This window comes from Cheilinus undulatus, linkage group 12 (assembly GCF_018320785.1).
Source record: "Cheilinus undulatus linkage group 12, ASM1832078v1, whole genome shotgun sequence".
NCBI lineage: Eukaryota > Metazoa > Chordata > Actinopteri > Labriformes > Labridae > Cheilinus > Cheilinus undulatus.
In genome coordinates this window covers 37625533-37648685 of record NC_054876.1, presented here as the reverse complement: position 1 = coordinate 37648685, position 23153 = coordinate 37625533, and the positions used below count along the sequence as shown (strand labels likewise).

Genomic DNA, 23153 nt, shown 5'->3' with positions numbered 1-23153 from the left:
GAAAACTTTTCCTGTTTAATGATTAATAATCTGTTTTTGCCTCACTGAACACATGCTGCTGTCTGGGGTTTCTGATTCTGTAAAGGGGACTTCCGTGTACCATTGTGACCACAGTTAAATATTAATTTGTTTCTGTTGCAGTTCACTTACCTTGACATTTTCAAGCCTAAAATATCACTGTGTTTGTTCTGTCTTAAAACTAACTCCTAAAATGGTCCTGGATTTCTCATTTGACTTCCTCCTAAGGTTTTGAATTCTTCCAGACCTTCTAAAATGATTGGTTTATCTATCCACTGCAGTCATAAGTACATGAGTTCTGGTGCTTTCCTAGTGGTGTAATAGAACGAGGCATGATATTGTGGGTGCAGCAATAAATGTCATGCTTGTAGTAAAAATAATAACTGAACAATACACACCTGAAAATTCGAAGCCTTACCTTCAAGAGTTGCAGAGCTGGTTTGATAAACACAGGGACCAGAGTTACTGGCAGTGACATTGTAGATCCTGTTTTAAATGGAGAAGTGAATTTGCCACTTTTAATTTAGATAAATGAGATGTCTGAAAGGTTATAAGAAGCACGTGAAATCTCACAGCAGCAGAGTACACAGAGGGCTGGTCTGCGGCTCCTTCTTGTCAGCCGTGCATGAAGAACAAAGCTGCCCATAAGCAGCTGTGCAAAAAAATTTGACAGAAAAGAAACACCTTTGAATATGATGCAGGATACACACCCACCACTGCAGCCTGCTTTTGAGCAACTCAGAGGAATAATGTGGGGATTGTGAACAAGGCAAACAGGATGTCGATGACCAAAATGGACCAGAACATCGACTCCAGGGAGGAAAATTTAGAATCGGAGACCTTTTGCTCCTTCTGGTTCTAACAACATTCAGACGGAGGCAGTGGAGGAGAAAAGTTTTCCAAAAGACATTTCTGTAGCCTCATGTGATATTTGAGGCCAGTCAGAGATGTTGGTGGTGGGTGGAAAATTTAGATGCTACCATGGTTTATTCAGAGAACTAGATTTAGATTTTTCATCATATTTCTATTGCAGTGTTTAGCGTTTTTTCAAACAGCAATGTAAACCATTCCTGAGCTATCAATTTGCTGAAACGAAAGCAGTAAAACCTCTCGTAACATGATGGTTCCAGGATTGATTGACTAAGGAAATAGGAAAACAGTCAATGTTGGTTCTAGAGTCACTGTGGGCCCGACCACCCAGCCTTCATCACCATTATGCTATAAACAAATCAGTGTTAGTTGCCAATAGAATTACTAGTTAGTAATAGTAATTCTTATAATTCTGGCCTTGCTGTATAAACCGTAAGGTAGTGGCTCACCACTAGTGGCCTCTGTAGCGCGTGTTAGTCACCACTGCCAAACTGCCATCATGCTCTTTGTTTGTGAACAACCGTGAACTTATAGCACTGATAGCATCCTGTAGGAACAGTGTTGTTTAGCACTGTTTGATCTAGAAAATGGGTGTAAAGTTGTAGGCTGTCAGGTTACACTCATGTATAACTAAAACGTTGTGTGATGATATTCAGCACATGAATTAATAAAATAGTGCTCAATTTTGACAGTTTACTGTTTTCTTAATTTTAGACTAGTCCACAAAACACATACAAATTGTGTTTAATTGGATGTGAGATTATTCACCAAGGACCATCACTAGTAGTTACTAGCTTATTTATTTATGGTGTATTTATTAGGGACAGTTACAATATACAAGGACAACTGAGAACAGCCATCCCACACATGTATCATGCTGTTTATAGCGAATGATAATTTGCAACACTCCTCTTTCCCATCTTTTATCTTACTTCTTCATTCCCAGACATACAATTTCTCTTCATTTTCCTTCAAACATTTTCAGAGACAAACAGATTTTCATAGGAATAATGCATGAAATGCTTAGTAGTAATGAGAACAAGTGCTGTCAGATGGGGCCCCCATGGGGGGAGGTTTCCAACTGTCATTTCAAACTTTGCACATGTTTAGCCACTGCTGCCTTTCAGTGCTGGTTATCCTGATGAGCCCCAGCTGTTGTTGCTAGCTGGTAGTCAGACTGGTGTTTCTGCAGTGTTTTACCTTCTTACAGCTTGCATGACATCCAATTCATTACCATCCGGTGTTTTAAGAAACCCGAAATAATCCAGTATCTTTGCTTTGCACCTACTGGCAGTAGATAGAAACCGTGATCCTTGTTACCACTGTGAGTACACACTTGCCCCATGGGGGATGTTTATACTACCACTGCCGTCACAGCATCAATCGCAATATCAGTTCTGTAAAATTTCTATCAATACGCGTATCCGCATGGTGCATGTGACGATATTTAACTGTATTGATTTTTTTTTTAGCACAGGCCTGTATGATACGATACTCTTCATTGTCCCCACAATGACTTTTGCCTCTGACTTAAGTGTTTCACACATTCAGATGCCTCCAAGTAGTGTCACTGAATAAAATAATAGAAACAAACTACGATGTACCTGCAAACAGAGAGCGCAATGTAAACCACGCAAGCATATTTGTTGCACAGCACCAAAGATAAGAAAAACATGACACTATTTGACAACCCATATAGTGTCAAGAAATGTTACATAAAACTGACATAAAACTCAACACAAGCTACAGTCTTAAACTGTCATTGATAACATACATTATGTATTTTTTTCTTATTAGACTAATACACTATAAAGGTTAATATATTGAACATTTTTGCCCTCATGATTACCCACTGATAGTGAGCTCTAGTGGAAAAAGTAATGCTAAAGGATTTGCAACAATTTGTGGTTTTTAATTTCAGTTTTCCCTTTTTGCAGCTTTACAGTGCATATATATATTGTCTACGATAAATAAAAAAAATCACCCTGTGAAGCTCCAGGTGCGTTCTAGAGGAAATCAGTTAACTGCAAAAATGTCGAGGAGCACAATCATATATTCACTAACATGCAAAACTACCCTTGAAGTTGATTTTTTTTGGTGTACGTCAGAGTGCTTTATTGTAAAACTACTCATAAATGATGTATGTGAAAAGCTTTTTTGCAGCCCACAAGAAAAAAAACCCTCCTAAGCTTGTGTTCAAGACAAGCAGCAGGAAGTCACCCATTTCCGGTTTGTGACCTTTACTGAGAGCTTTGTTGAGAAGGCGGGTGGCTGAAGCAGGAAAAAGTACGAGCTGTCACAGGCCTGACTGCAAATACATTCAAAATTACATATTATGAAGACCTAAAAGTTTTCTGTCTTGACCTTTTAACAGCTGACTTGTGTTATGGAATCTGTTTCTACGAGCATAAAAAATCATGAAATCACCATGCCTCCAGCCATGGCAGTGACTCTTAAACTTCTCCTTTCAGTTTCCTACGACTCTTCCTGAGACTTTAAGGAGTGCTGCGATGATGCATCATATTTCTGGCTCTGTGCCTCAGTTTTCTCAGTGAAGCTTTTGCTTTGTGCACTTTAACTTGTTTCACTGACGTCAGGCAGAGCTAAAAATATCACTGATAATAAAACAACACACTTCATATTGTATTTGACTGAAGCTTTGATAATTGTTCGTTCAAACCGATTAGCTTGATGTACACAAGTAAAGAATAGTATTATTTATTCACACAAAGGACCACACAGTTCGTTAAACGGTGTCAGTCTGTGACGTGCTCCGTCTGCACTAATGGCTGTCGTTTTTCTCCAGAAATAATGAAGTTAGAAAAAGAGACACGACCCCAGACAGTGGCTGCACACAGCTAGCTTTGTTGGAGACACTGAAGTGTTGCCTTGTTAGCTGGAAAAAAGAAACATTATGATACAACCCAGGGCTGACACTGAGCTGACCCTCATTAAGATGTGGTGATCAAAAGGAAAACAATGATCATGAGTCAGTAATACTATTGAAGGAACAGTCTGACAATATGTGAAATAACCTTTTAAACTCTCCCACAGTCAGGTGAGGAGTGATGCCTCTCTGATAGGGTTAAAAGGTTAGAAGTAGCAGCCTGATAGCTCAGAGCTGAACAGAAATAGTTGGCTCAATATTCAATAATATGCTTGCATAGTTCTGTTTTTACCAGTCCATGTTTATTTTGTTTGTTTGTACAGAAATGGCTTTTGTAAAGCTACAAATTTTGTCTGGAAACCGCATGCTCATTGGACCTTTTACTCTACACAGGAAGCTGTCTGCAGTGGAAGTCAGCTTAATAAAGGACTGCACAATAAAACTCTATTTCTCTGTCAGCCTGTTGGGCTTTAACACAAGCTCAGTGCTGCAATGGATCAACTCCAGTTGACTTGAGCTTGTATAATACCAGCTTAAACAGCGATTGAAAGGTGCTTTTTAACTGATGACTCACTTATTTTATCAATCAATAAATCTGTATTTGTATAGCTTTTTTGATACAAAACAAAAGTGCTATATACTTGTTACCCATCCCTTTCCCCACCCCATCCCTGCCTCCCTCTTCCCCACCCTGGAATCCAAACACAATATTGGCAAGTATATCATAAAGCCCTTTGAGTAGTCAGATGACTAGAAAAGCAGTATACAAGCTCAAATCCATTTACCATGAGTGATGGATTCAGTAAGAGTGGGAACGTGCATACTGAGGAAATGCCATCTTAAAATTTAAAATGAGGAAACACTGGAGGTTAGGTTTAAATGCAAAGACAAAGTAACATAAAATGAAATTTAAAATATAATAATTAATTAAAATGAAATGAAAACAGAACATAAAGATACTAAAATAAGAACAAAAGCACCAAAAATAGCTCAATAAAATTGTAAAAAAAAAACAGGTCTAAACCACATAAACAGAACTTGGTAAATTATGATAAGAGGATAAAATAATAAAAGACAACCCTGACATTAAAACTAGAGAAAGATAAATGCTAAAACACTCAAATTTAGTTAAAGGCCAGACTAAAAAGGTAGGTCTTGAGTTTGCTTTTAAAAACATTAGCATTAGGTGCACCCCTCGGGTCTGCAGGTAAGGTGTACCATGGAAATTAAAGATGCCTAACCGTAGTTTCAGTTGTAACTTTGGGTACTGTTAATAGAGAACTTCCTGAAGACCTGAGGGCTCTACTGGGCTCATAGGGTGAAAGCAGATCAAATAAATAACAAGGGCCAAGACCACTAAGGGCTTTAAAAAAACAATAGAAGAATCTTAAAATCAATTCTAAAACAAACGGGTAGCCAATGCAGAGACCTTAAAATCAGCTTAGTTATTTTAAGTCATTGATGATTTGGAAAAGTGGGCCTTGGCTTTAAACCAGGACAGAGAAGCTCTGTACATGTGCCAGTGCTTTTAGTAAAACTGAGCTAGTGATAAACAGGCTGTTCCCTAAAATTCTTCACAATAAGAGTCTGTAATGGTTATTTTGCTTGGGTGCTTTTACTTTAAATGCCGACTTCAGGAAATGTGGTGTTGTCAGCAGCAGCTTGACATACCTCAGCAGGAGAGAAAACTTAAAACTACAGGTGCAATTACAAAGAAGTGAACGCTTATGAAACATTGTTCTGTGAACTTATGCTCAGACATGGGTTACCGCCCAGCTCTAGTGGAAAGTGATGTTCGCAATTTTCACCAGTTTGCACCAGCACAATTTAATGATGTGTGTAAATTGAATGAAGGTTAATCTTATTACACAAGAACTGTAGAATTCATGATACATTTCCAAAAACTTAGTCACTTTAAAAGAAATAGCTGATATGTTGTCCTGCACACCTTTTCCTTCGGTTTTTAAATTTACAACCTGTGATCATCCAAATTTCTTTACTTTTAATACTTTGAGTGTCTTCTTTAAAGGATCATTCTCTGTTATTTTAATTAACAATGGTGTCAAAAAGGGCTGAAGCTTAAAGAATACATCTATTTCATAAAACAGGTACACTGTATGGACAAACGTATTTGGTCACACCTGTTAATCATTGAATTGAGGTGTATAAAGTCAAGCCTCTAGCCATGCAGTCTCCATTTGCAAACATTTGTGATAAAAATGGGTTGTTCTGAAGAGCTCAGTGACTTCAAGTGTGGTACTGTGATGGATGCCACCTTTGCAAAAGACGGTTTGGGAAATTTCATCCCTTGTTGATATTCCGCGGTCAACTGTAAGTAATATTAGAAAGTGGAAGAGTTTAGGAACAACAGCAACTCAGCCATAAAGACCATAAAAATTAAAGAGCGGGGTCATTGACTGCTAAGGCACACTGTGCATAAAAGTTGCCCTTTTCTATTCCGACATGACTGGGCACAAATCAAGGACTATAAAGACATGGTTTGGGTGTGAAGGACCGGCCTGCACAGAGCCCTGACCTCAACCCCATCAAGCACCTTTGGGATGAACTGGAATGGAGGGTGTGAGCCAGGCCCTCTTGTCTAACACCAGTGCCTGGCCTCATAAATGCTCAGCAGAATGAATGGGCTGTTCAACGGGGCTAACTCCATGTTAAAGTACAATGTAACAGTGTCAGTACAGTCCCTGTTGGTGTAATGGTCAGGCACCAGAATACTTTGTTTATATAGTGTATTTAGGGGAGGAATGAATCCAGCAAAATTTGCAAGCAAACTCCAACTCAACGCCTAAATTTCGCAAATATATTGGCAGTGTTTAGTGCCAAAGCATTTTCTACATAAATGATTAATTTAGATGTAGTTCCATTTTTACAAGCACCATATCTAAGTTTAAAATTCTAATATCATGCGGTACTTGTACAACCCTTTAAATTCTATTTTCCCTAAATTATTCTATACATTTTTTGCACTGTATATTTTTCTTAAATTGATATTTTTTCATTTATTTTATGTAAATAATTTTCAAATTTCTTCGCAGGTATTAAAAAACATTTAATTATACATTACACTGCCTGAGACCAAAAAAATGTGATTAGTTGTCTGAAGGGACCTGCATATTAAGATAGAGAAAAACAGGAGATTTCCACCCTTTGAAAGAAAAAAAAATAAAAAGGTATACACATTTAGGCTGCCATTGTTGTACAAGGCACTCTGAGTAGTGTTGTAGTGGCATTACTTTTCTTCCCACATCTTTCTGATTGGACTCACCTTGATCCAACTGTAACATCCTCCTTAGTGTCTGCACTCAGCTTAAAAGAAAAAAGGCCTTAATGACGACACTCCTTTATAAGAAGACCAATGCAAGCATCTTTACCCAGAATGCATTGCACAACAATGGTAGCCTTTGTGTAAGTTTGGTAGCCTTTGTGTAAGTTTTAATTTTTAATTTTCTCAAAATGTATGAATCTAGTGTAGTTCTTTGTACTACACAGTAGTACATTAGTTCATTAGTAGTCTAATGAAGTCGACATTTCTTGCTGCTCTGTGTGGGTTCATTTTAAAGACATTACAAGTGTCATCAGTCCACTATTATTTGGACTCAAACTGTGTTTTCATTGTCCATAACTGCAAATGTTTGTAGCGTCTGTTTTTTTGGCTCATCTTGGGGGGGCTCGCCCCAGCGTGAGCAAAGCTCACCAGACGGGACAAAGAGGACCAGATCTCCTCTTCAGATGGGTCTCTCCTTTGGGTGCAGTCTGGTGTCGGGCAGCAGCATTTCTCTTAGCCCTGTTAGAACGATAAGTGGTTTGTGATGAGAGTTCGCCGCCGGCCTGTAAACAGGAAATGTTGTTTCACCCATAGAGCTAAGTCAGGGAGGGGCTGCTGGGAGTTTGTAGTGTGTGTGTGTGTGTGTGACAGAGTGACATGGTTTTTCTATGTCACTTTTGAACTTGTTACTTTTGTTTTAAATGTGTGGTTGCTCTTTAAAGGCTTTAAGGCTGTGGCTCATGATGTACACTTTTATTCCTATTGCATACAGATTGTCTGACACTGAGCTGGTGGATAACCTATTCAAGTGTAGCTAAAAGGTCAGCTGTAATAAACAGACCAAAGAATGTTTACATGCATGGAAAACCAAAAGCCGCTGTTTAAACAGGCAGCGTGCTGACAGAACATTTTATCAGGAGGACTGGTAAATGTGGAAACTGGAAGTGAAAACACTTGCCATATGTGGGTGAAATGATTGAAAGGCGTTTTCCAATATGGCCTGCAGCGGTGTTGGGGCACGTGTGAATGGGGTAGAAGGCCTCATCTGATAATGGTCACTGTCATTTTCACAGACAGCACTGCCAGTTTAGAGCCAAACTGAGTTCAGAGTAAGAGCTCCCTCTCTCTTTTTCATCTCTGTGGAGCTGTGAACACAAAATGCAGTTTATAAATAACTTGCTCAGTTCTCGCTCAGAGGTTGTCTGGGTTAGATGCAGTAATAGATGACAGATTGTTGTTTCAACTACGTTAGAAAAGAGAGAAAAGAAGTTTAATCACAAATATTCACTCCAGCAAAGTGAAAGTATTGTGCCTGATCTGAAACTAAGCTGCAACTTTTATGCAGAAAAACTGCAGTTCTTTGATTGCCAAGTTGGGGCTGGCTCAAAAAAAAAAAAAAAAAAAAAAAAAACCAACTCAATCCCAGTTAAACGCCACAAACTTATAAATGCTCATTTTTTTATAACAGAAAACAAGGTGATTCTCATTTTAATTAGTTAAAACTATATGGGACTTTCTCTTTAATTATATTTAGGCTTAATCTGATTCATGCCTCTATGTTGGATCTACATCGTTGCATGTACAGTAGGTTTGCATATCCACCCAGAAGCCTACTCATATAGCATAATAATGGTGACAGGCCCTGTGATTGGTCCACTGGCTAGCATTGGGTGATTGTTTACAAGCACATTATATGCACTCTGGTGTGAGATAAATGGCTTTATTTATAAAGTCTACTTGCCAACATCAGAAAATATTAGAAGTGCATTTTCTCATCCACATCTCTTTGTGGCCAAAAAAGAAACTAAAGGTCCTCCCTACAATGTTTCTCTTTTCTTCTTTGCAATAACTGCAGTAAATCTAAAGCTGCTCATCAGCTCCAATAGAATATGACTGGCTTCATTTGACATGCTTTCCTGTATATGAACAAGCAGACAGCTTGCTAGGACTGGAAACTAGCTATGGAATAGAACTTGAAATGCTGGCTAGTGTTTTGGGTGGAGTATTGCAGAGTGATGCATTCACCCCAATGCATGTGGAGTGTTTTAGATGGCATAGACCTCTACAGGGATGTGTGCCATCAGCTTGTCAAATGGTTAAAATCAGATCCCCTTGTTTGTCTGCACCAGAGTAGGGAATCGGTTTAGTATTTTTAATAACTTCAGACCCACAATCCTGATAAAATGTTCTGTGTAAACTGTGACACAGCTGCCCATGTGGCTGTTCTTAATGACTACTGCCCTGCTGTCACAGTACCCTGTAAACTGTAAACAACAGTGAACTGATAGCACTGATAGCATCTTGTAGGAACACCTTGGTTTATCACTGTTTTCATTAGGACTGCATGATGTTGGAAATAATCAAATTGTGAATTTTTTTCCCCAATATTGCAATTGCGATTTGATATGCAGTTATTCCTCAACTTTCTTTTATTCCGTCTGATAATTTTGACTCATATTACAAATTGGGTATGAATTAGTCCTTTGAAGCGTTTTTGTGTGTTTAAAACTGGTATTTGGACACAAATTTTGGGTCAAAGAAATATTGAACCTCTTGCGATTTGAAAATTGCAGCAGACCATATTGTGATTTAATCTAATTTTTGATTAATAGCCTAGTTTTAATGTAGAAAATTGGGATAAAGTTGTCCAGAGGCTGCTTGCAGATAAAAGCTTGAAAAGTTAATTATTGGCATGTACAAATATGGAAATTGCAGCCAATAAATAGGCTGTAAACCATGGATGTATGTGTAAATAAGTTTGTGGGATTTAGGCAGGACCAATAAACCTTCATTAGCCAAAGACTTTTCTTTGTTCATTTTCATGCCTTGAATTTAAAGTGTGTTTCAAAGACTCTCATATTAGGCTCAAACTACATTTATATCAATATCAGTATTGGCTAAAATGAATTTGAAAGTATCAGGATATTGATGTCTGCAAAAATGCAACTGCCAACTTCACACGATTCAGTGCGAAACTGTTTTGCTAGACTCTAGACCAGTCGACTGAACACAATTATAATTTGCATTAAATCAGATAACAAGTAACTTGCTTAGGAACATCAGTAAGCGCCCGCTCTGTATCTGTGGTCTTGATTTGACACAGGTGTATAAACCAGACTGAATAATAATGGATACAACTGCAGAATTAAGGGTTGATGTTCCCTTTGTAGCTGTTTGACAGAAGGCTTTAGAGCCACCTCAACTCTACCTCTGTTAAGACAGATCAAAAACATTTGTAAAGATAATTCTTTCAATATGGCTTCCACCATCGTTGGCCATCTTCAGCAGCCTGTGCGTGATCTCACTGAGATAACATCCATGTTTTTACCATCTTTTTTAAATTATTTCATGTATTTGATTAGGACAGTGCACATCAATCAACATTTTCGCAATACACGTCAATGTAGATATGCCAGAATGAGCACAATAGTTACATTTCATCCGTTGTCCTAAGGCAGGCAATTACAAAAAGAGCGGAAAGCAGATTGAAATAACAGGACACCTCTCTGCACAATTCAGAAGAGACTACACAGAAAACACAGTTTTAACAAACAAGATGGTTGCAGTTTGTACACAACAAATAACTTCTATGCTGAAGGGTGATGATGCAGCTTCTGTCTTCCATGCAAAACCATCAACTAGTTGTGGCTAAAGAGAGAGACTTTGTTGCACCTTGCTGCTCACTGAGGGTGTTACAGATGTTGATGCCACACTTGTCTTCGCCTGGAAAAATAGAAGCAAAACAAAGCTGGCTCCATAAAAATAAAAGTTAAAAAACAGAGACCAAACAGGGAGGAACATTTCCTCCAAGCTAATTTAGAATAATCAGTAAGTGATAAATATTAGTTCAACTGAGTATTTTCTCTCTTTTCATTCAATCGGGTGTGGCTTTCCCATGACGAGTGAATTGTATCTATTTTAGCAGATCTGATAGTGCATGTGCTCATTTAACAGATATGGAAAAAAGGCCTGAAGTGCAGTGGCTGCGGTAATAGTGATGGAAGGGGCGCTAACAGCAGTTCCTGTTGTGTCTTTAAATAGCAAAGTAAAATAAGGCCACACAAAAAAAGAAAGAAAATAAGGCAGCTTTAGTCAAAACAAAATAGTTATTTTGATGGGGTATTAGTTAGATTTGATAAACTAGTTTAGCTTAAACGACTGTATGACTGTCGATTAAAATAACAGAAGGCAATTTTATCAGCAGTAAAACATCAAATATTTTTTTAGCCATTACGCCAAAACTGCGCTGATTTCAGCCTCTAAGAATTGAAGAAACACCCATTTTAAACTGATTATCTTTGAGTTTTGGCTGTGCAACTCAAATGCAATGACTTAGGCATCATTTTTATATTAAAAGCTATTTGTGATATTGAACCTCCATGTTGTTTTCAGTGTCTAAAACAGTGAGAATGGAGACAAATTTTGACAATGTCAAGGTTTCTAAATGCAGAATAAATGCTATCCTTTGCTTGAGTTGTATACTTAAAACTCCTATGAGGAGCTTTTGGTTTATCATGATTATAGCAACCCTATGAGGTGGCATGTCTTTCCTTTTTTTTTTCTTTTGTCTTGTGCATGTATTAAGAAGTGTTTCTAATATAAAAAACCCCAAACATCTCAGCCTGCTGTCTTTTTAAAGTCAACTGTGCCACATTGAAGATCTGATGTGTGAAATGTAAAATGTGTCTTCGACATGCTGTAAATTGGGGCTGGGAAATTAATTGCAAATTAGATTAAATCACAATTTGGCATGCTGCAATTTTCAAAGCGCAGACAGTGCAATATTTCTTTATCCTGCGCAGTGTGAAAATAACCAGTTTGATATGATCATTCCCTTCAATATGGCAATTGATATCACATTGGCTATATGAGCCAAAATTGCAAAAAGATATCTTTTTCATATATATATATCTATATCTATATATATAGATATAGATATATATATATATCACCTTAAATGACCAAAAAACAAAGGTGGTGGACGGCTCCTCTCTCTTCGCTGCAGCAATCAGACTCTATAATTCTACTATAAACAGATGACTACATGAGACTCCAGACAAATGAATTTCCCTTCGGGGATGAGTAAAGTTATTATTATTTTCTTAATTGTTTATCTCTAGTTTAACTTACCTAATATTGTGCTTTTTATAATATAGAATGATTTCTATCTTATGCTTGTTGAATAAACCATAAAATGAGGAATCTAAATAATGGCATATTAAATCACAATCGCAAAATTGCGGAAAAACATTGCAGTTGATTATTTTCACAAATCGTTCAGCCCTACTGTAAATGCTGTCTTCCTCATATTAATGAGTGCAAGCATTTAAATCTAAAATATACAAGTATCAAATATTGTCCCTGTTGCATTTGTAAGCGTTTGCAGGTCATAAGAAGCATCAGTATTAATGTCACTTTGTTACGTTAGTTAGAGACTTTCAAATTACATTCCTTTATTTCTCAACCATTTATGTTTACGTTTAGTATTAGTTTCAGTTTTCCTACAAATGAAGTGTTTCGTTTTAGTTAACCTTCAGTTTCAGCATTGTGTCATTATTACAGAACGTGTGGCACTTTGTGAAAGAACAAACAGCACATCTCACCTCAGGAACTGTGGTTTTCTCAGACTTCCTTTCTGTTTGTCACCTCAGTCAATGCCAGGCCAGATGTCTTCCTGCTGTCTCGGCGTACTGTATGGGTCTGACAGGGTTACTTTTTCAATGAATCATACTGACTTTAAAAAGAATTTCAACTGAATACTTTGCTTAGTTTTTCAGCTGTAGAAGTCTAACTTTTCAAATGCACAGTAATGTAGCTTTTATGTTTTTACTCCAAACACCACAATAGTCTGACATTAATGTTCCAGCATGTGGTTTTACTCATCCTTGCAGTGTTGTTGAAGCAGAAGAGGGGAACAGACTCACAGAGCTTTTCAGTCTTTCCAAAAGACTGTCAACAAACGTGGACGTAGTCTCAGTGACATCACCCATTAGTTTCTGATGAGGCATTATGGAGCCTAGCAACCATATAAGAAGTGCTGACTCAAACTAACATCAGGCTAATCATGACTGAGTCAAGGAGGGGGATCCAAACTAAAACCATATATACATATATAACCATACATATATCCTTAAAGGGGACATATTTTATCATTCTAAGACAAGTTTCAGCACATATTTTCCGAAAGCTGGAGGAAGAGAGGGGGGAAGGAATGTATTTTTCTGATTCTTGGGGAATTGAGGACAGGCCAGGGGCATGTATTTTTGTTCGAAAAGACTGAAAAAGTCATTTTGACTGTAGCTTGTCTAGTTATCAGCCGTTAAAAGAATAAAGCAAATTTTTATTCTGCTCTTCTGGTCAGGGTTGGTTTCTTTAATTTATCTTCAGAAAATTAAAGGAGGGTCATGAAACACTGAGGTTCAGTGAGGCAGGGAACTCTGGACGGGGAGTGATGCAGTCTGCAGGCATTTGGAGCCCATGTACGCAGATCCCAAAGAAATCCCACCTATGACAACAGGAGCTCTCGGTGTTAATGGGCATGGGATCACACACACATACACCACCAGGCAACCCTGCTCATCAGTTTCTCCCCTCCCTCTGTCCTCCAGCTGATTCTCCATCAGCAGAAGCTGTTCCTCTGTGTGCTCTGGCTCATAAAAGTATCCTCTCATACACTGCAAAAAATGGTGCCTTGATATAAGATAAAATCACTAAATCTGAGCAGAAAGGTACTCAAAACTAGTGCTAGTGCAAAACTAGTACCTCATATGACCCAATTTTAAAAACACCAAATGTCACTTTAAAAAATTACTCAAGTTTTAACTTCTTTTCCTGGAAAAAATTTACAAGATAAAAAGGACGTATGTATCTGTCTTCAAGCTTGAACCATATATTGGGGTTGGTACTCCATTAAAGCACCCAAAGATGACTCCAAAGTCTTGTTCCTTGTTGTTTTTGAATGTTTTGCTTTTTAATGAAAGTAAGAACAGTGAGATCTGTAATAACTTGGATGGTGACACATTTTTGTATTATTTTGATTCTTTTTACCACCATAATATATTTAAACTAGAAAAGTCATTATGTAACTTTAATTCAAGAGGTTTTGCATAACCATAGCATTTACCATTCAGGACTGGTAGCCAGTTTTATTCAGAGCGCCTCCACTGTCAGGGGCTCAGTCTGGACTTTATTTTCCATACTGTCAAAGTGTGGTCATCAAAAACGACTTTAGTGCTGATTAAAACTGAACAGTATTACTAACTATGGGGGAGTCTTAACAGGATTATTATTAAACCCCTTTCATCCTAACCCCAGAGGTAAAACTCTTTAACTCTTTGAACTGGGAGTACTTAAATGTCTTTCTGTTAATTGTACTCCTGCAGATGTAGGTCCCACATTAAATAAAGCAAGCAAAACTGTGCTGTATCTTATGTTTGTTTCTGTGTATTATTTATATGTGGAAGAGGATTTCTGGTCATTTCAGCAGCCTAAATAAATGAAAAGAAGTGGATTAAAATGAAGTCAACCCTGTCTGTGACAGCAGTACAGCCTTCAGCAGTATTTATGTCTTAAAGGTTCACTCATAAAATACCGCTGAGATAAGAAAGAAGCCTTCCAGTGTTCATACCAGGATTGGGTTTTGTAACATCCCAGCCACATCTGCTTGTAATCCCATCATGCATTGTAAGAGAAAATCCCCTTCTTTTCCTCCTCCGCAAAGCACCAGGTGCCGGAGAAGACGAGTGTAGCCGGCAAATGACTCTGTCTTTGAAGCTTGTATTTAATACATGTTGGCCCTGCATGGATATGTGTGTGTGTGTTGTAGTGGAGCTGTGTGAGCCATCTGTTATGATGCTGTTGTGTAGGCGTTCCTCTTCCTGCTCGCTGTGCTCGGTCAGGCCACACTGCCTGTTGCCCCCCCGGGGGTTTCAGTGACTGTGCCGTATCTAGGGCCCTTTCAGTGGGACAAATTTAAAAATAGCTCATTGAGTTCGAATCGTAGAGTGGCACACTGGGTCCTGTCAACAAAGTAACATAAAAAGCAGCTGAATCATGTTGGTATCTATATCAAACAGAGGCTCTATGATGCTGCTGAAAACAACGGGCTTTTCACTGTCCATGTATTAGATCAGACATTCAGGAAAGATAGAAGCAGCACTGTTTTTAGGGGAAGAAAATATGCCATTTCCATATAAATGAGTATTTATGGAGGTTTTGTTCTTGTTTTTTTTAATATAGCTGATGTTGTCATAAAGTATAAAGAGCATCAGCAAAAGGAGATGGAATTAAGTGGTTTGCATCCAACCCATTTTTGTTGCTTTATAGTGAGCTTCTGCTTCCAAGCTTGTATAAAACATGGGCATAGTGTTGGTGACAACACCCACTTGGTCTGAAGAGGTGTTATGATGTCCAACATTATGATACAACTGCATGTGATGTGAATGAGCATCAGTGCCAAAAGCAGCTCACTCCCATTGATTCCTACTGTAGTGTCCTGACGCAGGGTACCATGTTTTTGCTCCATCGTTTTGTTTTACTCTCTGTGGCACAGGTTGATATGGAAGAGGAATGAGGAAAAAGGGAGATGGCAAGGTACCAGGAGCATCAGACAGGAATATTTTCTTAATTTTTCTTTAGCTTTCTTCACTCAATGGCGTTCTTCAAGTTTTACTAAGTGGAGATAGATGAACATTGATACTATCCACATCCGTGTTTTGAACAATCTGCTATTACTTGTGTCCACATGGAAGCAACCTTTTTAGCTATTAAAGGCCCATCAATACAAAGCACCACATTTCAATTTCCCTGCATTCATAATAAAACTGGTGGATGGAATGGAAAAGTGAAATTTATGTGGCAGAGGGTAAACAGATGCACTGAACAAAGCAAGTGTTGATGCTGTGTGATGTGTAATGCTTGAATGCTGATAGAACATGTTGTTGTGATGGTGAATTGGAAATGCTGTCCCCATCTTGAGCTATCTAAACAGGTAAATGGGTAAAACCTACCAGCATACAGCTTCAGCCCCCACCTGTAAGTTTAATCAGCCATACTTTAATTTTGATACTATACACATAACTCGTAGCCTTGATATAATTGAAATATGCAAGTTATATAAAAATGTCCCCTTTTCTTTTTTTAATGATTAAAAAATAACTATCATGAGCAAGTCTGTTCATTTTACCAGGCTGTAATCAAGTTTACCTCTGTTCACAAACTGGCATTTTAATATGGGAGCCAAAGGAGATGTTTTGGTTTTTGGAGCCAGCCTCAAGTGGACACCTAAGGAACTGCAGCTTTTGCACTTCTGCTTTGACTTCATCTTCAACACCAGCTTTGGTCACTGCTTAGACCAGAGATTCTCGACCTTTTCAGCCTGCGACCCCTGAAATAAAGGTGCCGGGGACCCCTACTGTACCTGAAGGTGGCTCAACTCAGCCATGCACATTCAATAATAGTCATGTGCAGACAAGGCCGGCCACGGGAGAGCTCCCCCAACCAAACTAGGGGCCAGCAAAATCATGGTCCATTGTAAAGTTAAGCACTGGTATTTATATTTAACCTGTATAATAACCATCAACCATCAATCATCAATCAAAAAAACGAATTTTAATTCATTTGTGTTGTACGTAGCCCTCTTAAAAATGTAAATACTTTTGTTAAAAACGGAATTAAGATATGTTAAAAGTATCTAAAACGGGTTAATAATGGCAAAAAACAGTTGGAAAAGTGGGGAAATTAGATTTGAAAAGTAGCAGAAATGGGTTAGAAATGCTAATAATTAGATGAAAGTGGCAAAAAATAACCAAAAAAATTGCAAAAATGGGCACATTAAGTGGTAAAAAGGGGTTCAAAAGTGGCTGAAATTGTGTTAAAGTGGCACAAATAGGTGGAAATTTGGTGAAATGGGATGAGCATTAACATAAACTGGCAAAATTGGGTTAGCTGAGGCAGAAATAGTTAGAAACTGGCAAAAATGGGCACATCACATTGTGAAATATGGCTTAAAAGTGGTAAAGGTAGTTAATAGTGGCAATAATGTGTCAACAGAGCCAACAATAGGCAGAGAGTGGCAAGATCTGGTTTAGAAGTGGCAAAAACAGGCAGAAAAAAGTGTTAAAGGGTTTAAAATTGACAACAAAATGGGCTTTTAAGTTGCAAAAATGTGTTAAAATAAGCAAAATTGGTGGGAAAAAAGTGATAAAAATGGGTTAAAATTAGGCGAAATTAGTGTAAAGTGGCAACAGTATAATTCAAAAATGTTATTAGTTTTTTAAGGCATACAGAGACCCCCTTTCAGTGTCTCGCGAACCCCAATGGGGTCCCGACCCCATTGTGAGAACCCTGGCTTAGACCATGCTTTATTTTAAGGCAGTTTTACAATATGCAAAAATATCTGCCTTACCCAGCCCAATCTGTGGTTTCATTGTACTTCAGTTGGAAACCCTGATGAGTTTGAAAGTAGCTTAGTTTAACCTGCTTTCTAAACTTAAACCTAAACCGATTAATTTGGTATATGAAATTAGCTGGCACAAGATTTACCAGTTGGTTAGACTAATTACCTAGCATTTTTTTTATAAACATGGGCCTGAAATCCTGGTCAAATGCTCTTAAGCCTCTCGCAACTAGTAGCCGCTGTAGATGCATTTAACTGTCGCTGTGTTCCTGTCTGGACTTTCCCAACACTTAGCTTAGCGGTGAGCATGTCACAGGAGCAGTGCAGTGTGCCCTTTTTTTTTTTTAAACTAAAAAAATGATAATGTGGTATGTATGCTGTCCAGGGTTATACTCAAGTATAGCTACTCAACCAAAGTGAAATAGGCCTCATACTGAAGCACAATATCAATGAGAAAAGAGAAATTAAGGCTGTTGGAGCTAGCTGCTAATGTTAGCCATGCTCTCAGGCTCACATCATACCTGCTGACACAGGGTTCCTGCAATAAATTTGACTGTTTTCTGAGTATTTTCTCCTCTTTAGACCAGTCAGTTAAGCACAATTTAAATGTGCTGAATATGGAAGTAGACACCTTGAAACGTCCTTACTCCTGACACATACACAAGCTTATTAGACCAAATAAGTGAACCAGGCTGTAGGCATTCATTTGGGTTGTAAAACAGGCTTTATCGAATGGGTGTGCATGTGACTTCTGGAAAATTCACTGACAGCCTCAAGTGGACACTTGAGGAAGTGTAGTTTTTGCATTTACACATGGGATTAGTTTTTTTTTAGCAATGGAGGTCCCTGCTTGAGTCAAACATGATTTAAGTTTGGGCCTTTAGAACATCAGGGAAGGGTACCGGGACTCCTTCCTTACTTGATCCTTCACACCATCATCATTGGCCACAGCATTGCATTAATATCATAACCATTCAAGGGAGATTTACCCTCAGCTACCTTAGTGCAACAGTGGTATATGCTCCTAAAGAAGACACATAATTTTACTTTATCTACCTTGCTTTAAGAAAAAAGACCTACACTATTGAATACCCTTAGATTTAGAGTAGTCAGGGGTTTGCTTACTCTTAAATGGATGGGATAGTAAACAACTAAGAGGCAGTTTAAGTTTTTTTCAACAATAAAGTAACAGATATTAAAAGAAGCCCTTGATAAGAGGTTTATTGAACCCAAACGCCTAGAGATGCCCCTCTAGTAAAGGAGGATAATTCTTAAAATGAACAAACTCTCTGTTTTTAAAACCTTACTTTCAGGCATAAATATTTCTGAGTTACCTCTTCTCTGCAGATTTATTAAGGGTCAGTGCTCCTGTGTGCTCATCTTAACAGCCAAAGCTTCAAAAGTCTGGTGTTCAATTAAAGATAGCAGGGTTTAGAAATGGTGTGAGCTGTTAAGACATACAGTCATGTCCAGATTCTGTAAGTCTGCTTGTCTCTCAACCAGAGAAACTGCTTGAAGCATTGAATCCCAGCAGAGCAGCTCACCACACCAGGGATTTTAAAAAAAGACACTAATTAGATTTTGAGAGTAATCATGCCATCAGCTTGCTCTTGATTCTGAAAAAAAGGTTAGTTATGACACAGATATGACTTGGAGACTGCTGTTTTTCATTCTTCTTTCTCACTTTAACAAAAATGAAAGACATTTGTTATTTTTCCTCTGCGGTAGTGTAATATGTTGGGAGTTTTAATGTGTGACTGCTGCAGAAATGGACTGTTAACTAAGATTTAAGGCAGACAGAAGCCCTCTTCTTGTGCTCATTGCTTTTATCCAATCACTGAGTAAAGCTCCAGCTCAGATTCATGTTCCATGTTCAACCTAGAGTTCACAGCATACTGACAAGAGAACCACATTTTTAAATATTTCCATAGCAGAGATACTGCTCTTTTAAGTCAGTCTGGTATAAATAATGAACTCCTGTTGTGGGTTATTGCAGTCTTGTTGTTTTTTACTGCTCTCTCGGGATGTTTTGCTCTTTGTTCACTGTCATGTGGAAGCGCTGCAGTCTCCTCCTAATAAACACTGTCCGGAAGAGAAACTATTGATTTTGTGACTGTGCTTTCATCTCCCTTTCTCTTTCTCTTTGCAGGCTGAAAGCTCTGGTTTCGACGGGAGGGAAGAACGTGCAGGCAGCTTGTGACTGGTGAGAACACAAACTTTTACTCACACAGCTATGAATGCAAAGCTGGAATGCAAACAGAAACTCAAGTAATGGTAAATAAAGCATCTACTGTTAACTGTGTATTAACCTGTCATTGTGCTGTCTCAAGAGTGCTGCCCTCTGCTGGACACCAACAGTCCTAACTCCTCTGATTCTGTCTTTGCCTCGTCTGTCCCTCCAGGCTCTTCTCCCACGTGGACGACCCGTTCTTAGACGACCCTCTGCCCAGAGAGTATGTGTTGTACCTACGACCCAGTGGGCCTCTGCTCCAGCAGCTCTCAGTCTTCTGGCAGCAGTCCCGTCTCTCCTGTGGCAAGAACAAAGCCCACAACATCTTCCCTCACATCACTCTCTGCCAGTTCTTCATGGTCAGTGTCAGTCTTCTTCTACACCAAAATCATAAAGTCTGGGTCTGCTTGACATTTTGAGATGGTTCAGTTTGTGTTTTGTCTTGTTCTGTCAGTGTGCAGACGGAAAGGTGGAGGCTCTCTCAGACGCTCTTCAGACCACTGTGGCAAAGTGGAAGTCTCGTATACCAATGCCACTCCCATTAGAGCTCTACACATCCTCCACCTTTATCGGCCTCTTCGTGGAGGAGCAGGTGGCCGAGGTGCTGAAGAGTTTTGCAGCTGATTTTGCTGCCGAGGCAGCCGCTAAAGCAGGTTTGAATTTATTTGTTTTTTATTTGTTTTTTGAAAGAGGCAACACACGAGCTCAACTGGTGGTTCAGAGCCCTAAAGTGGGTCACTCAGCTGATGTCAATGAGTTGAGAATATGCGCCTAGGAGAGGAAAATTGTAGAAAAAAACCCCCTCTAAGATGTATGGTAGTCCTAACAGACCTACAGCCTTCATTTAAGGCTGTAAGTTAATCAGTGTGCCTTTTCCTTATTATCTTATTTATTTACAGAAATTCTGTGGCTACATATCGTGTCATACGTCACAAGAAAGTAGGGATGCACAGATGTGTCAGTTTAACATCAGTTTTGGCGAGGAACGGCCCTGTTGAGAGACATCAGCCATTGACAAATAGTGTGGGAACAAAGTGAGATACTAACTATAGAGCTGTATTAAATTAAAATAGGCAAAAGCACACGTATCAGCTGATTCCAAGAAGAAATTTGTTATTGGACAGAAGATGTGGTCTGTTGGACAAACTTCAATCTATTTCAGTAGTCAAAGATTAGAGAAAATGTTGGCATAGTGGGAATCCTACACCAAGTGAAATAATTGAATTAACATCTGCATCAGCATCATCCAGTTAAACTGTAATTCAAAACATCCATATCAAGATTGACCCTAATTTTTACAATCCATGCATCCTAACTAGAAAGTTATGATACTTATGATCCTGACCATTTCAAGGTCCAACCAGGAGCCACAAGCTATAAATTCCTTCAGATTCATTCCTTCCTTCTGACAAATGAACACTTATTAGTCCTTAAATTAATCTCCTGATTATAATATTTCAGCCAAAATGGTCCTGTTGCATCAGACAGTCTCTGCTATCTAAATCCGTAAGAGATTAGATCCAAACACAGTGCATCCATGAAGTCTGCTTCAAATAAATATGATACAGTACTGTACAGAACTTTTAGGCATGTTTGGGTCAAATATTGAGGCTGAAGTAAGGCATGTAATGGTGAGTAAACCCTCATGAGAGCACCAGCAGGCGGGAAGGAGGATTGACACCACCCAGGTCGTGCTCTGGATGTCCTTGAATGTTACCAGGAGCATGGGGGAAATGATCTATTCAAAGAATATCTAAGTGCACATCTTTAGAGCAGAGTAAGGGTGGATGTGGCGAGTAAGCAAGGACCAGGGGCTGAAAGGTTGAAAACTGCAGGTGGTCTCCAGGCGTATTTCCAGTGGTGAAAAGGCCTGGGCAAAAGAAATACTGTTAAGCATGACCTCGGCTGCCAAGTGACTTGCCAATGTCGACATGTCAAGGTCCCCCCAGCCGGCTAAAGGGTGTGGCACATTTGGCCCCCATGATGAATCCTGTGCACCCTGCAAGCCTGAAATGTATGCACATGACTGTATAGACAAAAGAAATTTTTTCGATAGACAACCAATCATTACACTAGCTTAGTGGCGCTCTAGAAGTACTTAACGTGTAGCTGAAGCAGCCTTTCAAAATAAAAGCATCTGAGTCATTTTGGTTTGTTATTCAACCAGCACTCTTAAGTGCAGGAGGCCAGATGGACTTGCTTAGAAAATAACATTAATGGAAACTGCATTTGACAGAAGTTTAAGGTTTGCTAACTGCTTTTTAAAAAATGTCCATGTTTAAGATGAATAAAAACACTTAGCAATTAACAGTATGTGTACCCAGGTCTCGTAATCCTTCAGAGGGACTGAAGGACACTGTCACAGAAGACAGTTTGAGTCAGGATATGTAGGCTCCTATTGCCTTGACAGCTGTGTGGAACATATTGAGGGGAAAAGGTAGTGCAAAGATGTTTTTGGGTGATCGAACATTGGAAATAGTAAAAACAGACTGAATAGGGGAAACTGTTTTTGCAGAATGGCAGTGTGTAAAGGGCTAAAACATCAGAGTAGATGTTCAGCAAATTAAGCATTTTAAGAGGCTTTTTTGTAAATATTTACATCACACTCTACTGACACAAATGGATGTACTGTATGTATTACATACTGCATACTGACAATATCTAATGTAATTGTATTTTGGGCACTAGCTGAGCATTTGTCATTGGTCTTAATTTTCTTCAAGAAAACTGCTTTAGAGGTAAAAATCTGGAAGGTAAATACTGCATTAATATCACTGTTAATTGTTGTTACATTTCTCTCCCTTTCTTTTTCAGATGTTCACGTGGAGCCGCATAAGAAACAACTTCATGTCACTTTGGCTTACCATTTCCAAACCAGTCACCTTCCAATTCTGGAGAAGTTGGCCAAAAGCGTGGATGTTTCATCAGGCTGTGACTGGCTGGCTGTGCTCTTCTCCCGGGACATTCGGTTTGCGAACCATGAGGTAGAGTGAGAGATGGACACTTCTAGCTGGTTTAGTTGGAGCTTTTAGAGTGTCAAAATGAAAGAAATGTCACTCATTAAATCTGCATGTGTCCTTTGTGGTACCTTTTTATAACAGCTGTTACCTCTCTGCCCCCCCTGTAGACACTGCAGGTCATGTACCCGTATGTGCCTCAGAATGACGATGAGTTGGAGTTGGTGCCAGGAGATTTTATCTTCATGTCTCCTGTGGAGCAGAGCTCTGCCAGTGAGGGCTGGGTGTATGGCACCTCGCTGGGCACAGGGCTGTCCGGCCTGCTGCCTGAGAATTACGTCAACCGTGCTGACGAGTCCGACACCTGGGTTGTCCATGGGTGAGGAATGCAGTCAGAAAAAAAAAAAAGATAAAACAGTGCTGAGAGGCCATCAGTTGTAGGCAGCGGTATTGGATTATCCCCGATTACCACTCAAAGCCAGCAGGTCCCTTCTTGCAGCAATAATACAAAG

At 38.9% G+C, this 23153-nt stretch overlaps 1 protein-coding gene across 1 annotated transcript in view; it reads left to right on the top strand.

Annotated features, from left to right (window-relative positions):
• Window positions 1-23153, top strand: part of ubash3ba (ubiquitin associated and SH3 domain containing Ba) — a 41451-nt gene that overhangs the window by 10884 nt on the left and 7414 nt on the right. The window contains exons 2-6 of the mRNA XM_041801985.1: window positions 19604-19657; window positions 19857-20043; window positions 20139-20337; window positions 22499-22668; window positions 22812-23020. Coding sequence (XP_041657919.1) covers window positions 19604-19657; window positions 19857-20043; window positions 20139-20337; window positions 22499-22668; window positions 22812-23020 — 819 coding nt within the window. The remainder of the gene's footprint in view (window positions 1-19603; window positions 19658-19856; window positions 20044-20138; window positions 20338-22498; window positions 22669-22811; window positions 23021-23153) is intronic.